We start from the raw sequence: 17,322 nt of genomic DNA on the forward strand, positions 1-17,322 counted from the left end.
GTTAATAGCTTGATATCACTCCCACTTGCCACCCCCCTACACTCCATTGTGATACTATTAAAATTTCTGTCCAAGGTCAATGCTAATATTACATATAGACTATAGAGCTATATTTCTTCTTCCATTTCTCCAGAAATTTGTACAACTGAGGATAAATGGGTATTTCTACAAAATATTTTATCACTTGCAAACACTGAAGATTTCAAATAAGAGGCTAAAATTAGTAAATAGTTCCTCGTTCTGAGCTATATAATCAAAATCAAACAAGAAATTATTGGCTTTAGGAATATTTCTAAGTGAAAGTTCTCAATTCCAAAGATCTAAAAAAATATTTTTTCTTCCCAGTCAATTTCACATTTTAAGTGAAACTCAAGAACTCTAAGAATTTACAAATTCTTAGGAAGTTTTTGGTTTTTTGATGGATCAGGACCTATATCATCAGGATGGATAAGAGCTCCCTTCAAGGAAGTAACTATTCTATAACTGTTCAACAACTTGTATTCTTAGAAAGTTGCTTGGGTTTGTTACCAATGAAATGGCTTATCATGACCCCAGAGGACCAGTGATGAAACATGCCACACACCTTCTGACAATGTGGTGATTGACTCAAGATGCAGCATGAAATATACATTCTTGGACATGACCAATGTGAGAATTTGTTTTGCTCACCTACGCATGTTATAAGAGTTTGGGATTTTTTTTTTATTGTTCATTTTTTTTAAGTGATATGGGAAGAGGTAGAAGGGAGAAAAAATAAATGTTTTTTAATTAAAAAAATAATAAATTTCTTTTAAAGGTGCTAGGATACTGAGAGGGTCAACTAACTTGAGGATTACATAGCCAGTATATTGTAGGACTTAGATCCAGTTTGATGCTGATCCCTCCACTATGTAGGTTGCCTCTCTTGTTACATATCATAAAAATGGAATGCAACTTAAACTCAAGGGAGTTAATCATGAAGACAAGTTAACTTGATGCTTTTATCTCCTAAATGAAAATCTTTCCCAAACACCACTAATTTTGTTATGCTTGTTTTGTACAAGAGATACCCTTTCAACCTGTAGTGTTTCTATAGGAACCTCAAGGATCCAGTCTATCCTCTGGGGTAACTGGACCTAAGTAAAAAAAATCTATCTATACCTTAAGTTCAGAGATGAAAATAGGAACAAATAAATAGAGTAGCCAACAGCGTCAAGTCATGTTAATAGTCACCACCCAACAAACAAACAAAACATGTGCTCTATTAGGTAATTATTTTTATTAGAACTAATAAACTAGAATTAGTTTGTTCAAGAACAAACTTCAGGTTTCACAGCAAATAAAAGTTGATCATAAGCTCTTCTAAAAAAGAAAACAATCAGGTGCTTTCAACACACCATTGGCAAAGCATAACATGCACAGAAAAAAATAAGAATCATCAAAGGTTAAGATTGAAAAAATATTTATACAATTCTAAAAAGTTGTCAAATCTCCTCTTGATTTCTTCTTTGGAGCAACACTTACATGATTTATATGAAAAATAGAAATGAATGACTTCTTGTTTTTCCTTCATTTTATGGTCTCAAATCTTGTAAAAAGAAGTCCTTTTTCCAGTTATTTTAATTCCAGGGAGATAAGTGATGATCTAAAAGTACTCATGTAGCTTACTGGTGCTATCAACCAGGAAGGGTCAAACTTAGTTTTGGATCATTGAAATAAATTCTAAATCAAATAACAATTCAGGCTAAATAAATGTTTCAGTTGATGAAATACAAATTACATAATACAAATCAAGGCTACAAACTTACATAGCATAAACCATTCTCAATATCCAGTTTTAATTATGTAACATTTCACTAGAATACTAAGATTTTTAAAAGTGGCTGAACTAAGTAAGATAAGTCCCTTGTTTTCATTAAAGATGTACTCCTATCTTTAATTTTTTAAAAAAATTTGTTTAGTATTTTGTTTTTCCCCATTTACATGTAAAAACAATTTTTAACAGTTGTTTTAAAAATTCTGAGTTCCAAATTCTCTGCCTCCCTCCCCAACCCCATTCAATGAGAAGGCAAGCAATTCGATATATGTCATAATGTGTAGTCATGCAAAACATTTCCTTAATAGTCATGTTGTGAAAGAAAACACAGACAACCCCCCCCCCAAATAAACAAAAAACAAGAAAAATCAAGAAAGCAAATAAAACATGCTTCAATCTGTATTCAGACACCACCAGTCCTTTCTCTGGGGATGTATAGCATTTGTCATCATAAGTCTTTCAGAGCTGTCTTGGGTCATTGTATTGCTGAAAACAGCTAAGTCATTCCCAGCTGATCATCTTATAATATTGCTATTACTTGTACATAGTACATTTCACTTTGCATCAGATCACTGTAAGTCTTTCTAGTTTTTTCTGAGAGCATCCTGCTCAACATTTCTTATAGCACAATATGCTCTCGTTTTTTAAAAAATAAATTTTTTTGGTTACACTTTAAGTTCCAAACTTCTCCCTCTCTTCCTTGCCACCACGCATTAGACAGGGATATCATTTGACACTTTTATAAATATATGCAAAACCATACTATGTGTACTTCTATTTATTAGTTCTTTCTTTGGAGGTGGATAGCCTCTTCCTTCAAAGGTCCTTTATACTTGATCTGGGTACTCAAAATAACTTGATTATTCACAATTGTTCTTTGAACAATAATGCTATTCACTATATAAAACATTTCTCTTGGTTCTGCTCATTTCACTTTTCATTATTTCATGCAAGTCTTTCCATATTTTCTAAAATCAACCAGCTCATCATTTCTTAGAGCATAGTAATATTCCATCACAATCATGTATCAGAATTTGTTCAGCCATTCTCCAACTGATGGGCATCCCCTCAGATTCCAGTTCTTTGTCACCATAAAGGGAGCTGCTATAAACATTTTAGAATATATAAGGTCTTTTTCTTTTTACCTGATCACCTTGGAAAACAAATCCAATAGTGGTATTGCTGGGTCAAAGGATATACACAGTTTTATAACTCTTTGGGCATAAGATTGCTCTCCCAAATGGCTGGATCAGTTCACAATTCTAATAGTGTACTAATGTCCTGATTTTTTTTTACACATCCTCCAACATTTGTTACCTTCCCCTTCTATCACTTTAGACAATCTGATAGGTGTGAGATGGTTCCTCAAAGTTGTTTTAATTTGCATTTCTCTAATCAATAATGACTCAGAACATTTTTTCTTACAACTAGTTTTGATTTCTTCATTGAGAAACTGCCTGTTCATATACTTTTGCCATTTATCAATTGAGGAATGACTCATATTCTTATAAATTTAACAGAGTTCTCTATATATTTGAGATATGAGACCTTCATTTGAGAAAATATCTATAAAATTCCCCCTCCACCACCAGTTTTCTGCTTTCTTTTTAATCTTAGCTACATTGGTTTTATTTGTGCAAACCCTTTTTAATTTAAGGTAATCAAAACTATTTCACACCTCAAATGCTCTCTTTTAGTTCATAAATTCTCCTTATTTCTATTTTATCTTGGTAAATGGTGTAATATATTGATCTATACCCAATTTCTACCAGACTCTTTTCCAGTTTTCCCAACAATTTTTTTTAACCAAGTAGCATATTCTTATCCCAAAAGCTTAAATCTTTACATTTATCAACACAAGGTTACTGTAATCATTGACTACTATGTACTCTATGTCTACTGTTCCACTGATCCACCTTTCTATTTCTTAGCCAGAACCAGATAGTTTTGATAATCACTGGCTTATAATATAGTTTAAGATCTGGTACTGCTAAATCTCTATCCTTTAGTTTCCCCCCCTTAATTTCTTTGATATTCTTGACCTTGTGTTCTTCCAAAAGAATTTTATTATTTTTTCTAGCTCAATAAAATAATATTTTGGTCATTTAATTGGGATGGCACTGAATAAGTAAATTAACTTTAGTAAAATTGTCATTTTTATTATTTTGGCTCTGCCCACCCATAAACAATTAATATTTCTCCAATTATTAAAATCTCACCTTATGTGTATAATAAGTGTTTTATAATTATGTTCATGTAGTTCCTGGGTCTGTCTTAACAGGTATACTCCCAGCATACTCCCATTTTAAACACAATAATGTACAAAAATCAGAAATTCTAAAACAAATTAGATATAACTATTTACATCATCAAAGGAATCACTACTGGAAATCTCAACTCTCCTACTATTTAAAAGGTATTTTCATTTACAAGTAACTTGTCAGAAACAAATGTGGATTATGTAAAGCAATAAATGTGTATGAATTCTGTCCTTCATATTAGTTACTAGAAATGACAAAAGAGAAATAGAGTGATTTAAAAAAAGGTAGAAAAAGTTCCTTCAGAGAATAAAGGGCCATGAATTTCTAAACAAAAGAAATTCACATTTCTTAAAATTAGTTCTTATTAGCTGCCACTGTTTCCCTCAACTTTCTTTAACATTTACTTTGAATCTCTGATTTCATCTATGTGAGCATACTTTCAACTGAAAGATGAAAGATCCTAATGGGCAGTCCTTAGTTGCTGTAGCAAAAAAAAAAAAACAAACCCAACAACAAACAACTTCTAGTAGTCAAGTTTTAGGCTATACCCAAATCTCTTTGAAGTGAGGTAGGCTTGTCCTCCACCTCTCAGAGTTCTGTTCCTGAATCTTTTCCAGCTTGGTAGGACTTGCCAGAACTTGTTGCTCCATTGGTATCACTTTCAAGAACTCAAGAGTCACTTACCTACCAACATGACATACCATATAACAGAGCTCAATTGGAAGACTCCTCTTAACATGTATTAAAAAATTTAAAAATTGAAACCATGAATTAGTTTTACATTTATATTGGAAGTGATAAGGAAAGTAAATCTAAACAAAAATAATTCTTATTACTGAAGTTATCATCACTTCATACTTATAAGCCTGGATTTCTTTTTCTAATTGGTACAGTCTAGTCCCTGGGATGGAAAGTAGTAGAGCTGAAAGTAGTATAGTAAGACCCTTAAAGGTCTCTCTTTTTCTCATCAGACTACCAGGATACATGTAATCTATCCTCAACACAAAGCACTAGGAACATGCAGGTATTCACTACTATGTAAGGTTGAAAATTGCACTTTCTTTGCATTACCATTTCCTGCAAGATTTAGGCCTTTAAGAAATACACAAAATTGGATATATTATAAAATTAAAACTAAATTTCACAGTAAAACATAGAAAAGTATTTTTAACCACCACTAAAAGCTTACTCTGATACTTCTCATGGCATGGAAATAATGACCCTGGTTCTTGAAGGTATCCACATGAGCAGAAATACCAGCTCTGGTAGGCCCTATTAAACTGGGAAGGTTTTAGCTATTGGCTGGGTTTGTCTGTTTTCCAAGGACCAAGCAAGCTAAGTTCAGAAACACTCATGACTAGTTTATGGCAAAGTCATGAATTCTGACCATAGCAACTCTCAAAGATCCTCTACTGAGTTATAAAGGGGTCTCATGCTGTATCAATGCATGGAACACCCATGCCAATAAAGATTATCCTTGCGGCAGCTAGGTGGCACAGTGAGTAAGAGTGCCGGCCCCTGAGTCGGGAGACCCGGGATTGGTTCCGGCCTCAGATACTTAACACCCACACAAAATAACTGGTCATGTAACCTTGAGCAAGTTACGTAACCCCAATTGCTTTAAAAAAAAAAAAAGATTATCCTTTAAGTAAATGAACAAGTAAAATTTTTGTAGATGTTCCCTGATGTATCCCTCTCCCTCAATGCTCAAGGCAGCTGCCTATCTTACTTGCTGGTAAGTACCTATTTTGTTCCAATCTAACAAATAAAGGTGAAAAAAATATTGTTATACATTTACCCTAGTAATTATCAGTTTCCTTCACACACTATTTTGTACTGTTTAGAAAGGGCAAAAAGTGCTTGCAAGCAATTCTTAAAACAATAACCATCTGCATTTATTTAATGAAGCTTTTATGAGAAAACAGCTCAATATAAATTTATATTAGGAAATGTGTTCTCTTATGATATAAAAGGAGTATACAAATGAAAACATTGATTACAAATGCTAAGGGAAGAAACTTTTGCATTCCTCTTACAATATGAGAAAAATTTCCATCCATATTGTATTTTTAAATTTTACAACAGCTTTCACAGAATTATAGATTTGTAGCCAAAAGGGACTTTATCAGTCTTCTAGTCCAATCCTTTCATTTTAGGGATGAGAAAACTGAGGCCCATAGAGGAAAAATGACTTGCTCAAGGTCAAAGAGCCAGGATCACTGTGTACTTGGATTCCAAATTTGGCCTTTTCTCCACTGTACCCTACTGCTTTCTTCATAACAGCCCTGTAAGGCAGGTGGTGTTAGTATTAGCCCCCTTCTACAGACAAGAAACAAAGGTCTAGACGTTAAGCGACTAACTTGTCTACAATTCACAATTAATAAGTGTCAAGACAAGACTTGAACAAAAGTTGCTAATTCTAAGACCACAACTGCTTCTGCTATAGGAATGTACATCAAATTTTTCTATGAATGGATTATAAAATCACCTGTAAAATCAACTAGAAATAATTACATTCAAAGGAATTCTAAAAATTAATTCCAAATATAGAAGTTTACTTTTCACTAAGGCATATCCTTAATTAAAAGCAACAACTAGAAACTGGAAATACTTAATTGTGGCATTATACTCAAACTTACTAGTGCAAGAAACGTGGACATACAAATAGGTCTGGGACAACAATACCTGCTGTGAAAACAATTCTGTCAAGAAAAAAAAAACCCTAGAAATTGAAAATTGAGGAGTAGAAAGAAAAGGACATTTTTGTAACTATATAAATATGCAGCATCATATAGTAATCTTAGAAATCAAAATTTAGAAGCTATATTAATCAACAGAAAGCAGTGACAAGTCAAGCCAAGAAGCATTATTAAGTGCTTACTATGTGCCAGGAACTGTTCTAAATACTGAGGCTACAAATACAAGCAGAGGTAGTCCCACCTCTCAAGGAGCTTGTGTTCTAATTGGGAAAGACAACACATAAATGGAAGCTGAAAAGTAAGTGGCCGGGGAGAGATGGAAAGATCCAGGAGACAGCATGGTAGTCAGTAGAGGACTCTGGAGAAGAATGAAAACATTTAGAGACAGCTAGATAGAGCAGTATACAGTAAAAAGTGCAGGACTTGGAGTCAAGAGGACCTGAATTTGAATCCCACCTCTGACACAACTAGTTGTGTGACCTTGAACAAGTCACTTAACCTCTATATGTCTCAGTTTCCTCATCTGTAAAATGGGAATAACAACACCAACCTTAAAGGGCTGCTGTGGGAATCAAATGAGTAACATATTTAAAGAGCTCTGCAAACTTTAAAGCACTATACAAAAGCTAGCTAGTTATTGTTATTAAATATATTTAATATAAACATTATATTATATATACATATATATTATGGCCTGGGTTCATTCCTTAAAGTCAATATTCTGGGAGGAAATAGATAATCAGAGGAAGAACACATGGGCAGAGTGTACTTCCAGTATGAGAAATCCAGGGGTGAAATGAACTTCTGGCATGAGAAGCCTTCTATAACATGGTAAAGAAAATCCAGAGTCAGAAATACAGTCAAGTTCCAGTCCAAAGTCCTTTGGGCTTGTGTCCCAGGACACTAGCTTCTCTGGGTTTCCCTGCAGGACTGGTTGCAACATCCAGCCTGCAATCCTGAGCTTGAAGTGACAGATGGGATCTCTGATAGGCAGAAGATCATCCCTAGTCATATAGTGTTAAGTACACCTTAGGAAAAGCAGTATGTTTCCAGTCATTTGATATAGTTACAGACTAAGGATAAGAAATGAGAAGATGAGACAAGTATTCATTAGCTACAATTTCCAATGATAATGTGATTCCAACCAGTCACCAGCTAAAATAAGATGTTAAAGGAAAGCTACTCCTTTATAACAAGTTACTTGCTTGACTTTCTTCAAATGCAACTATTTAACTGAAATTTAATTTCAAACCCTACTAAGCCCTATAATAGCACCAACATGAAAGCTATTATTAATAAAATCTCATTAATTCATCCTAATTTGAGGGGAAAATCAGTCTGTCAGATTTGGAGAATACCATGAAAAGAATGCCACTTCATTACTATCCAGCACATTCAGGGACCCCTAGTTCCTGAAGGCCACAACAATGTCGGGCAATCCCTGACATGTTCCCCTACAATTCAATACAACAAACATTTATTAAATACTCACCCAGAACATGGAATTGTGCTGGGCACTGGTGATTTTGTAGATAAAAATGAAACAATTCCTGCACTCAAGGAACTAATATTCTAATAGAATAACAATATACACACAGAAACATGTATACAAGATAGAAAGTAGAGAATAAGGGTGACCAAAAAAAAAAAATGTGTTCTGGAAAATTTAATGAAATTAAAAAAAAAAAAAACCCAAGAACAACAACCTGATGACTAGGAGGCTCAGGTAAGGCTTCACAAAGGAGGTAGCACCTGAGCCAGCTAAACCTTGAGGTGAAAAATAGGATTCCAATAGGCACAGATGAAAAAGGCAAACATCCTGGGGCGGGGGCGAGGGGGAGGGGTATGTGAAGGGAGGTGAGTCTGTATGAATGCATGGAGGCAGGAAATGCCATGAAAGAGTGATTACTCCAATATGATTGAAATCTAGAATTTAGGGAGGAGAACCATGTTAAAATAAGGCTTGAAAGGTAGGTTGGTACTAGAATATGGAAGGTCTTCAATGCCTGATTATTTTGTATTTTGAGTTTATTTGGATTTCTTTTTTATCTTAGAAACAAGAGGAAACCACTAAGGGTTTTTGAGCAGGGGAGTACCATGGCCAGACTCATGCTTTAGGAAGATGATACTGACAATAATGTGAAAAATAGATTGGAGAAACCAAGAGACAGGACATAGAGAAACCCAATAAAATGGCTACTACATTAGTCTAAGTGAAAAGTAATGAAGGCTTGAATTAGGATTGTAGTCACAGGATCATAAGGTTGTTGATTTAGAATTGGAAGGGCCCTTAGAGTTTATCTATGCCAACCCTACTGTGAGTAGATTAAAAAAAAAAAAAGATAGATGTAGAAGGGATGCTGTGAAAAGAAGCAAAACTGAGTGGATTTAGAACCTTACCAAAAGACTCCAAGATTATTAATCTGAGTGACTCAGAAGAAGTTTGTAACTCCCTTCAGCTTGATAACAGATTTGGGGCAAAGGGCTTGGGTTCCAATTCTGACTCTTCCTCTTGCTACCTGTGTGACTTTGGGCAAATAACCTCTCCAGGTCCTGTTTCCAATTATATAACTTCAAGGGTCCTTTCAACTCTAAATCTATAATCTAATGATGGTACCCCTCATAAATGATATTTATTTAGGGCTTTAAGGTTTGAAAAGCATTTTACATGCCTTATTTAATTTGATCCCCAACAAACTATATAGGAATTATTATATCCACTTTATAGATCAGAAAAGGATTGGCAAAGTCAAGTAATTTATAAACTAGTAAAATTAGGGCCTCCATTTATAGATTCTTCTGGCACCTCCTCCTAATCCCTTCTCTCACAGAGAACCTACGTCTCTCTTGATGCCAGTTCAGCTCTCTTTGTACTATACCAATAGGGAAGTTAATAGGAAAGACTTCATGTATCTGCTTGGAGACAGAATAAATCATCCACTAGTCTAGAACCAACCTAACTTGGAGTCTTATCATCAGGCAAGCCATCACAAAATGACTATTTTTTTTTCAATCACAATTCACAAAGACTAACCAAGGTTTAGAGGAGTTAGGATTTGGATAGGTGAAGGAAGATAAAAATCATAATTCCTTTAAGTATCTAAGAAGTACATAATTCTGATGGGAAGGCAGCAAAAGATACTGGAGTCAGTCTTGGAGTGAAGACTTGGGTTCAAATTCATACCCTGACACAAACTTTGTCATCCCTGGCAAGTCACTTAACCACTTAGTACCTCAGAAAACTCTCTAAGACCCTAAGAGGCAGAAGACTAGTTGATCTTTATCACAAGATGGGTCCAAAAATAAATTAATTAATAAATAACACTCAGATGATAATGGGGAGCAGGGAAGATAAAGATTGTACATTATATTACTCAAAGAATTTTATATTTCAATAATTATCAGTGCTTAATCAGTGTACAGGATACTCCAGGCAGAGCCAACTGTATAGTTAACTCTCAACTCTCAGATCAAACATTTCTTTCTTCTTTACATTATTTAACTTGTTTAGCAATGGCTCACTTTAACCCATGTAAAAACTAAAATTACAAAAGCAAAATGCAACTTGGAAAGTTTGAACTACCAAAAATTTTAATTCAGTGAAGTCCAAACTAAAGACTTACAGTTGCAACCCCTCTGATCTCTCAATCAATGTGGTGCTACAGTCTACTGTACTAGATATTGTTAGGAGCCTAGGATTCTAGTACAGGTTTTCTTACTAGTTTTTTTTTACTACAATCTTACTATTCCATTCAATTCAATAAATATTTGCTGAACACCTATTTTGTGCAGAGCACTTTGGCAAATAGTAGGAAATGATAAAAGGTTTTTAAAATCAGGACCTCATCCTCATGAAACTTAAAATTATGTGAGATCTAACGAAAACACTGACTGGGGAAGGAAGAGGGAAATCAGGGAAGACTTCATGGAGGTGGTATTTCAGTCTGGTTTTAAGACAATAGGGAGTCCTTTGAGATTTTTGATAAGAGGTGTGACATAACCTGATATATACATCAAGATTACTTTATGACAACATTAAAGTTGGAGGAGGAGAAAAGAGAACCTTTAGAAAGGCATCGTAAGCATAACTCAAAAAGAGGTATGGGAGGATATTCCCAATTCACTCCTTGGAAGTGGGTGGTCTACAGGTGTTGCACATGTTTTCAGAATTTTCAATGTATTCATCAGCTGTCCTGATTTTTCCCTCTTTTTTTTCTTTCTTCTTGCTTTAAAAAATAGTATTTGTCATATGAAATGGTTCTCTAGGAGCAGAAGAGGATTATATGATGTCAAAAACAAAAGATATCAAAAAAAAAAAAAAGAGAATCTTAATATTCCAGGCAAGTGGTAATAAAGGCCTGAATTCAGGCAAAAGAAGAAAAAGGGAAAAAAACTAGAGAGATGTAAGGGAAGCGGAATCATCGATCAAGAGCAGTTCTTCATTTTTCTGCTTCATTTTACAGATGAGAAAACTGAGGTACAAAGAAGTTAATTGCCCAAAGTCACACAGGCGTTAGGTGACAAGAGAACCAACTATCTAAAGTATGACTCAAGTATGGACAGAATACCTTATCAATGTAGATTAGCTGCCATTTATCTCATTATTTACTTAGTGAAGATTATTCCCATTTCGGTTTCCATGAGTCAACACAGAATACATGCCAAGTCTAGCCAAAGGTTTTCTAATCATAGAGGGTGGATAAAGTTACAATTCTGTATAAAATGGTTGGAAGTAAAGTTTAACCAAATAGTTCTATACTATAGTTAAAAAGACTAGAGACTAAACATTTTTGATTCTTTGAGGAAAGCTGCTACACAGATTCAACATATCAGTACACTAAGTTCCATTTATAGATCCTTCGGGCACCTCCTAATCCCTTCCCTCATCCCTTTCCTTTATCCAGTCAAATTCACTTCAGTCCATTCTCCCATTCATAGAGAACTTCTAAGCACTCATTTAACAGAGCAACATCCTCTCTCCCTTTCAAACATAGCTATCCATAAGTTCACAGGTCATTCAAGGCAAATAGTAGCTTAAAAAAAAAAAAGCTCTGGTGCCTTGGAGTTGGTACCTATGCCAAGGGATCACTGAGAAACTAAAGTTATTTCCAGTTTTATTTATAGGCAATCTATACGATCTGCTCCTGGTGCTCCTGCTTGTCCTTTCAGAAGAGGTTCTATTTCAGAAGAGAGGTCATATATTCTATAAGGGTCACTTGGAAATTTTGCTAGTTTTTACTACCATTTAAAAAAACACAGAAAGTATAGTTCCCTGGCTTCATCTGACACAGTTTTGTTTAAAAACAATAAAAAGAATGGTCTAGTACAGAAATAGCAAACTTAAAATTAGCGCCGAGGCCAACAAATATCGCTAGATTAAAATGTAATTAAGAAATTTTTTTTAACAAAATAAATAAAAATATAATAACAAAATAGAGAATGTTCATTTGTAGTCTTTCTAAGTCAATATTCTTTTCTATTTGAGTTTGACACTACTGGTCATCCTAATATCAATACAAGCCTAAGTAAAGGTAGGTCAGCTAGGTGATCTAGTGAATAGAGCTCCAAACTCATCTTCTGAGTTCAAATTCATCCTCAGACGCTTAACTAGATGTGGGATTTTGAGTAAGTCACTTAACCCTATTTGTCTCAGTTTCCTTATCTGTAAAATGAGCTGTAGAAAGAAATGGGAAACCATTCCAGTATCTTTGCCAAGAAAATTCCAAATGGGGTCATGAAGAGCTACCACTGAACAACAAAGTAAAGGTAGTGGGTGTCCTGTTGTACTTGTAGATCTATTACTCTGTAAAAGTGACTTCAGAGAAAAGGTAGAGGGAAGGGAAAGAGGAATCAAGAGAACGGGAGAGGAAGTAAAGGAGTAGAGACAAAGAGAGGGGGAGAGAAAGAAAGGAGACTGAGAAAAGGGAGAGAGGGAGGAGAAAGTGACAGAGAGAGGAGATAGAGGGAGAAGAGAGAGGGAGAAGAAAGAGAAGACTTTCGAGAAAGGGAGAGAAAAGGAGAGGAGAGATTGAAAATGGGGGAGAGAGGAGAAGAGGGAGGGAGAGAAGAGAGAAAAAGGAGAAGGGGAAGAGGAAAAAGGGGGAAGGGGAAGCGGGGGAAAAGGGGAAGAAAGGGGAAGGAGAAGGGAAGAGGGGGGAAGAAGGAGGAAGGGGAGAAGTGGGAGGAGGAAAAGAGGGAAGGGGAAGAGGAGAAGAGGGGAAGAAGAGGAAAGAGGAAAAGGGGGAAGAGAGAAGAAGGGGGAAGAGGGGAAGAAGGGGGAAAAGGGGAAGAAAGGAAGAAGAAAGGAAAGGGGAAGAAGAGAGGAAAGGGGAAGAAGAGAGAAGAGAGGAAGAAGGAGGAAGGGGAAAAGTGAGAGAAGGAAAGAGAGAAGGTAGAGAAGACAAAAGGGAGACAGAGGACATGAGACAAGAGAGAAAGAGACAGAGAGAGGAGAGAGAGCCAGACAGGTGAAGGGGTGGGGAGAGAAGAGAAAGGGGTGTGTGTGTGAAGGGGATTGGGGAGAGAGAGGAGCATAGGGGAGAAAAATGAGAAAACGGAATACAGTGGAGATAAAAGAGGAGAGAAATAGGAAAGGAAAAGGGGAGAGCAAAAGGAGAGAGAAGACAGACGAACAAACAGAAGACAGGAGAGAATAAGAGGGGAAGAAAGAAGAAAAGAGCCTGCTCTTTTGTCCCCACTCTGTCCCAGGAGAGTAGATTTCTGAACACCTCCAATGAATGCTGAATGACAGGTGGGGAGGGTCGTCAGATGCTCCTCCCGGAGACCCGGAGGCGAAGGGAGAGGGAGCAGCCTCTCGATGACACCCTACAACCTGGAGAGGGTGATCTTTCCAAAGTTGCCAAGAAGAAGACTAGGTGGCCGCTTGGCTGGGGCTGCTGGCCCCGAGGGGGCCATTTCTCAGCTTGTGGGGAGGAAGAGTCCATGCCCCAGCCGGTTCGCTCGGCCCCGGGTCTGGGGAGGAGAGGGGAAGAGGAGGAAGCCGGACAGCCGGGTCCCGGCCCCACTGCTGGGACAGGAAGGACAGGTCACGACCGGACGGCGGGAGGGGGGGGCAGCTTTCTGGGGCCGTCACTCCGGACAGCGGAGTGACCGGGTTCGGGCAGGTTCCGTCGCCCCCCTCCCCAGACACCCCGACCACCCCGCACGGACCGTCCCCTGGGTCCCTGAGCTCACCCCCGCGGTCTCCTCGGCGGAACATTCCAGCAAACTCCGGTCGATGGCCTGCACCTCCGGCTCCAGCTCCGACGCCATCTTCTCTCCTCCGGCCTCCGCCTCGGCTGCCCGCTTCACTCAGCCCCCAGGGTCGCGGCCGACGCCCCCGCCTCAGGCAGCTCCGCTCCCCGGAACCCGCCGGGGGTAGGGGGTCAGGCAGGGAGAAAGGGTAGAGTGGAGGAGGGAAGGGAGGGAAGCAGGCGGACGACAGGGGATGGGGACCGGGATAGAGACGGGAGTGGGGGAAGCTCCTGGTTCTGCCTCCCGGGGCTCAGCGGCACGTCACCGCCTCGCAGTCCCGGGGAAAGGACACCGCGGGCTCCGGGGCCTAGTGTAGGAGATCTCCTCTATCGCGTCCCAAACCAGGGAAGGGGCAACAACACCATGGAGAGCGAGCAGGGCGTCGTGGGAGTTGTAGTCCGACTACAACTTCTTCCCGGGGCTGCCGGGAGGGAGGTGGTGCTGGCAGGAGAACCACAAGGGCATTGTGGGAGTTGTAGTCCGACTTCCGAACTGGAGCACTGGGGAGAGGTAGAGTAGGGAGAGAGTTGAAGGCGTGGAGTTTGCTACAGCGTGGTGGGAGTTGTAATCCTCTTTCTCCCTTCAAAGCTCAGCTCGAGAGCCACCCTCCTACAAGAAGTGTTTCCTAATTTCCCCAGCTGCTAATGCTACCCTCTCCCCAAAATTACAATGTATTTACCTTGGCTATGGTTTGAATTTATTTATATGTGTGTACGAGTGAAATGTAAGTTAATGAGCTTATGAAACTGTTACTTTTTTTTTGTCTTTGTATCCTCAATGTTAGGCGTATAATAAGAACTTGATGGATTGATTGATTACTCTCCCCCCAAATAAACAAAAGAACACTCCCCTTCCGAATTTCCCTGTTTCTTTCAAGGGTGCCTCATCTAGGTTAGCATCTTCATTATCCTTGATTTCTCACACCCCCTCACTCCACACATCCAAAACGGTTGTCAAATCTTGTCATTTCTTTCTTCTCAACGGCTCTCATATTGGTCCACTTTCCTTCACTCCCTCCTTCACTCAATAAATTTTGATTACTGCTATATATTCACCAGACCACAACCATAGCTCATACCCTTATCACCCCTCTTCAGGACTATTCTCCTAATGAGTCTCTCTGGCTCAAGTCTCTCTCTTTTCCAATATATATCCTCTACCTCATACCAGGAATACCCTATCCAGGGGTGGGAACCTGTGACCTTTTAGGTCCTCAAGTTCAGCCAACTTGGAGTCAATCAAAGGACTGTGCTGGAGGATCTAAAGGGTCACTTGTGGCCTTGAGGCCACAGGTTCCTCACCCTTGCACTATTCACCTCACCTCTGCCCCTTAGAATCTCCTGTTTCCTTCAAAACTCAGCCTAAGAGACATCCCCCTGAAACCTTTTCTGATACACACCTTTCTCCATGTGCTAGTCCTCCCACCAAAAAATTCATTTAAATTAATTTTGTATGTAAAATATATGTATTGTGCTGTCTAAACATAAAGACACAGCTCATGGATGTCATGGATATATCACAAGATCTGGCCCGTTTTTGCTTATGGTAGGAGTAGGGCCATTATGACACTGTCAGCATGCTATCTGCCAGAATTTTATCTATCTGTCACCATTTGAAAAGTTGTTTCTCTAACCTTTGGAAAGAGTGCTGGCCTTAGAATCAGGAAGACTCAAGTTTGAATCCTACCTTTGGACATTTTCGAGCTAGGCAAATTATTTAACCTCTTTGTGCTTCCGTTTCCTCATTTATAAAATGGAGATAATAATAGTACCTACCTTACCAGTTGGTTGTGAGATGAATCAAATAAGTTGAAATATGTAAAGTACTTTTGAAAATCTTAAAGCTATTATTATTATCACTCAAAGTAGCCCTTTGCTTTACACTCACTAGCTTAGCCACTTTCAACCAATTACTGGTTACATAAAAGACCATCATGAATAGTTAGTAAACTTCTTTACCAAAGAAAGCAGCAAACAGAAAAAGAAGTTATAGACATTAAAATGTACCAAAGACCAATGGAGAAAGTTGTTTTGGTTGACTATAACTGTTTCTAACAGGAATTTTGTTTTCTTATTCTCAGGAGAGGGGAGAAGGAAAGGAGAGAATATAGACTCTGAAAAAAAAAACCCAATATGTGTACTATATATGTTCTTTGGCTAAAATATTTATTACCTGTTTGATAATGCATACACACACACACACACACACACACATATATATATATATGTACACACATTCACAGAGAGAAAATACTCAGCCAAAAGAATGATAAAAGATCCCAGCTAAAACCAGGGGATAAGAAATTATCTTAAGATAGGGATGATACTCTCAGCAGATTGATGCTAGAAGTCAAAGGACATGATGGGGACCATCTCCCTTACATATCTGCTTTCTGGTATTCTAATTTGCCATTTAAAATCCAGGTCACACTTCTTTCTCCTCTCTCCTTTCTTCTTTCCTCTCCCCTCTCTCCTCTTTTCTCTCATTCTCTGTCTCTCTCTTCTCCCTCTCAACTCATATATCTCAAGGTCCTCTCTCAAAGTTTGTTTCCTAAAAACTGAAGTAACTCCCATTTCCATTCATGCATCATCAAAGTCCAGTATTTTCTCATGCAATCAACAATTCTATCCAGTTACAAGTAGTCACCTGTAGGTCACAGGACTGACCCTCAGGGACAACACTTCAGGCTTGGTTAGAAGCAGAGTTACATGTATCTCTTTTGTATATACTCATTTTATTTATATGCTCTTTCTTCTGATAGAATGTAAGCTTCTTCAGAAAAGAGACTACAGTATTTCATTTTCCTCTGTCTCTCTAGTGCCTCGAAGAGACACTTAATACATTTGGGTATTGATTGGTTGATTTCTGGGAAGAGAAAACAGAACAGGATATTATAAGAAATGAAGTTGTACTTTTATCACCTCCTACCCAAAGTGTTTGCCTAATTGTTCTTTGTGGCTTCCCATCAACCCACCAACACAAGCAGCTCATCATCACCTCAAAAAACTTTAAGAAGTCTGTGAAGTTGGTCAGCATTTGAGATAGCATAGTAGTAGATAGAATGCTGGAGAGAGACTTGTTCAAATATTTTCTGTGACATTTATTAGCTGCGTGACCTTGAGAATTTAATTGCTCTAAACTTCAGTTGTCTCATCTATAAAATAGGTATAATAATAGCAATTATATAGCACTTTAGGTTTTGCAAAGTGCTTTACAAATATGATCTCATTTTATCCTCACAACAACCATGGGAGATAAGTACTACAGGGTGTCCCTAAAGTCTGGACACATAGGGAATCTCATTAACTTGCAT

At 37.9% G+C, this 17,322-nt stretch overlaps 1 protein-coding gene across 4 annotated transcripts in view; it reads right to left on the minus strand.

The window, feature by feature from the left end:
• Positions 1 to 14,853, minus strand: part of UBR2 (ubiquitin protein ligase E3 component n-recognin 2) — a 158,271-nt gene extending 143,418 nt beyond the window's left edge. Inside the window, exon 1 of one of the 4 annotated variants that reach the window (XM_069065948.1) lies at positions 13,950 to 14,853. In XM_069065948.1, coding sequence (XP_068922049.1) covers positions 13,950 to 14,027 — 78 coding nt within the window. In that variant the 5' untranslated portion in view covers positions 14,028 to 14,853. The remainder of the gene's footprint in view (positions 1 to 13,949) is intronic. The other 3 variants (XM_069065947.1, XM_069065949.1, XM_069065950.1) reach the window with 3 other exon arrangements.
• Between the last annotated feature and the right edge of the window lie 2,469 nt (positions 14,854 to 17,322).

The sequence above is a fragment of the Petaurus breviceps genome, unplaced genomic scaffold (genome assembly GCF_028583685.1).
Source record: "Petaurus breviceps papuanus isolate PSGF00001 unplaced genomic scaffold, PetGlider_PUasm1.0 90701, whole genome shotgun sequence".
In the NCBI taxonomy this organism is placed as follows: Eukaryota; Metazoa; Chordata; class Mammalia; order Diprotodontia; family Petauridae; genus Petaurus; species Petaurus breviceps.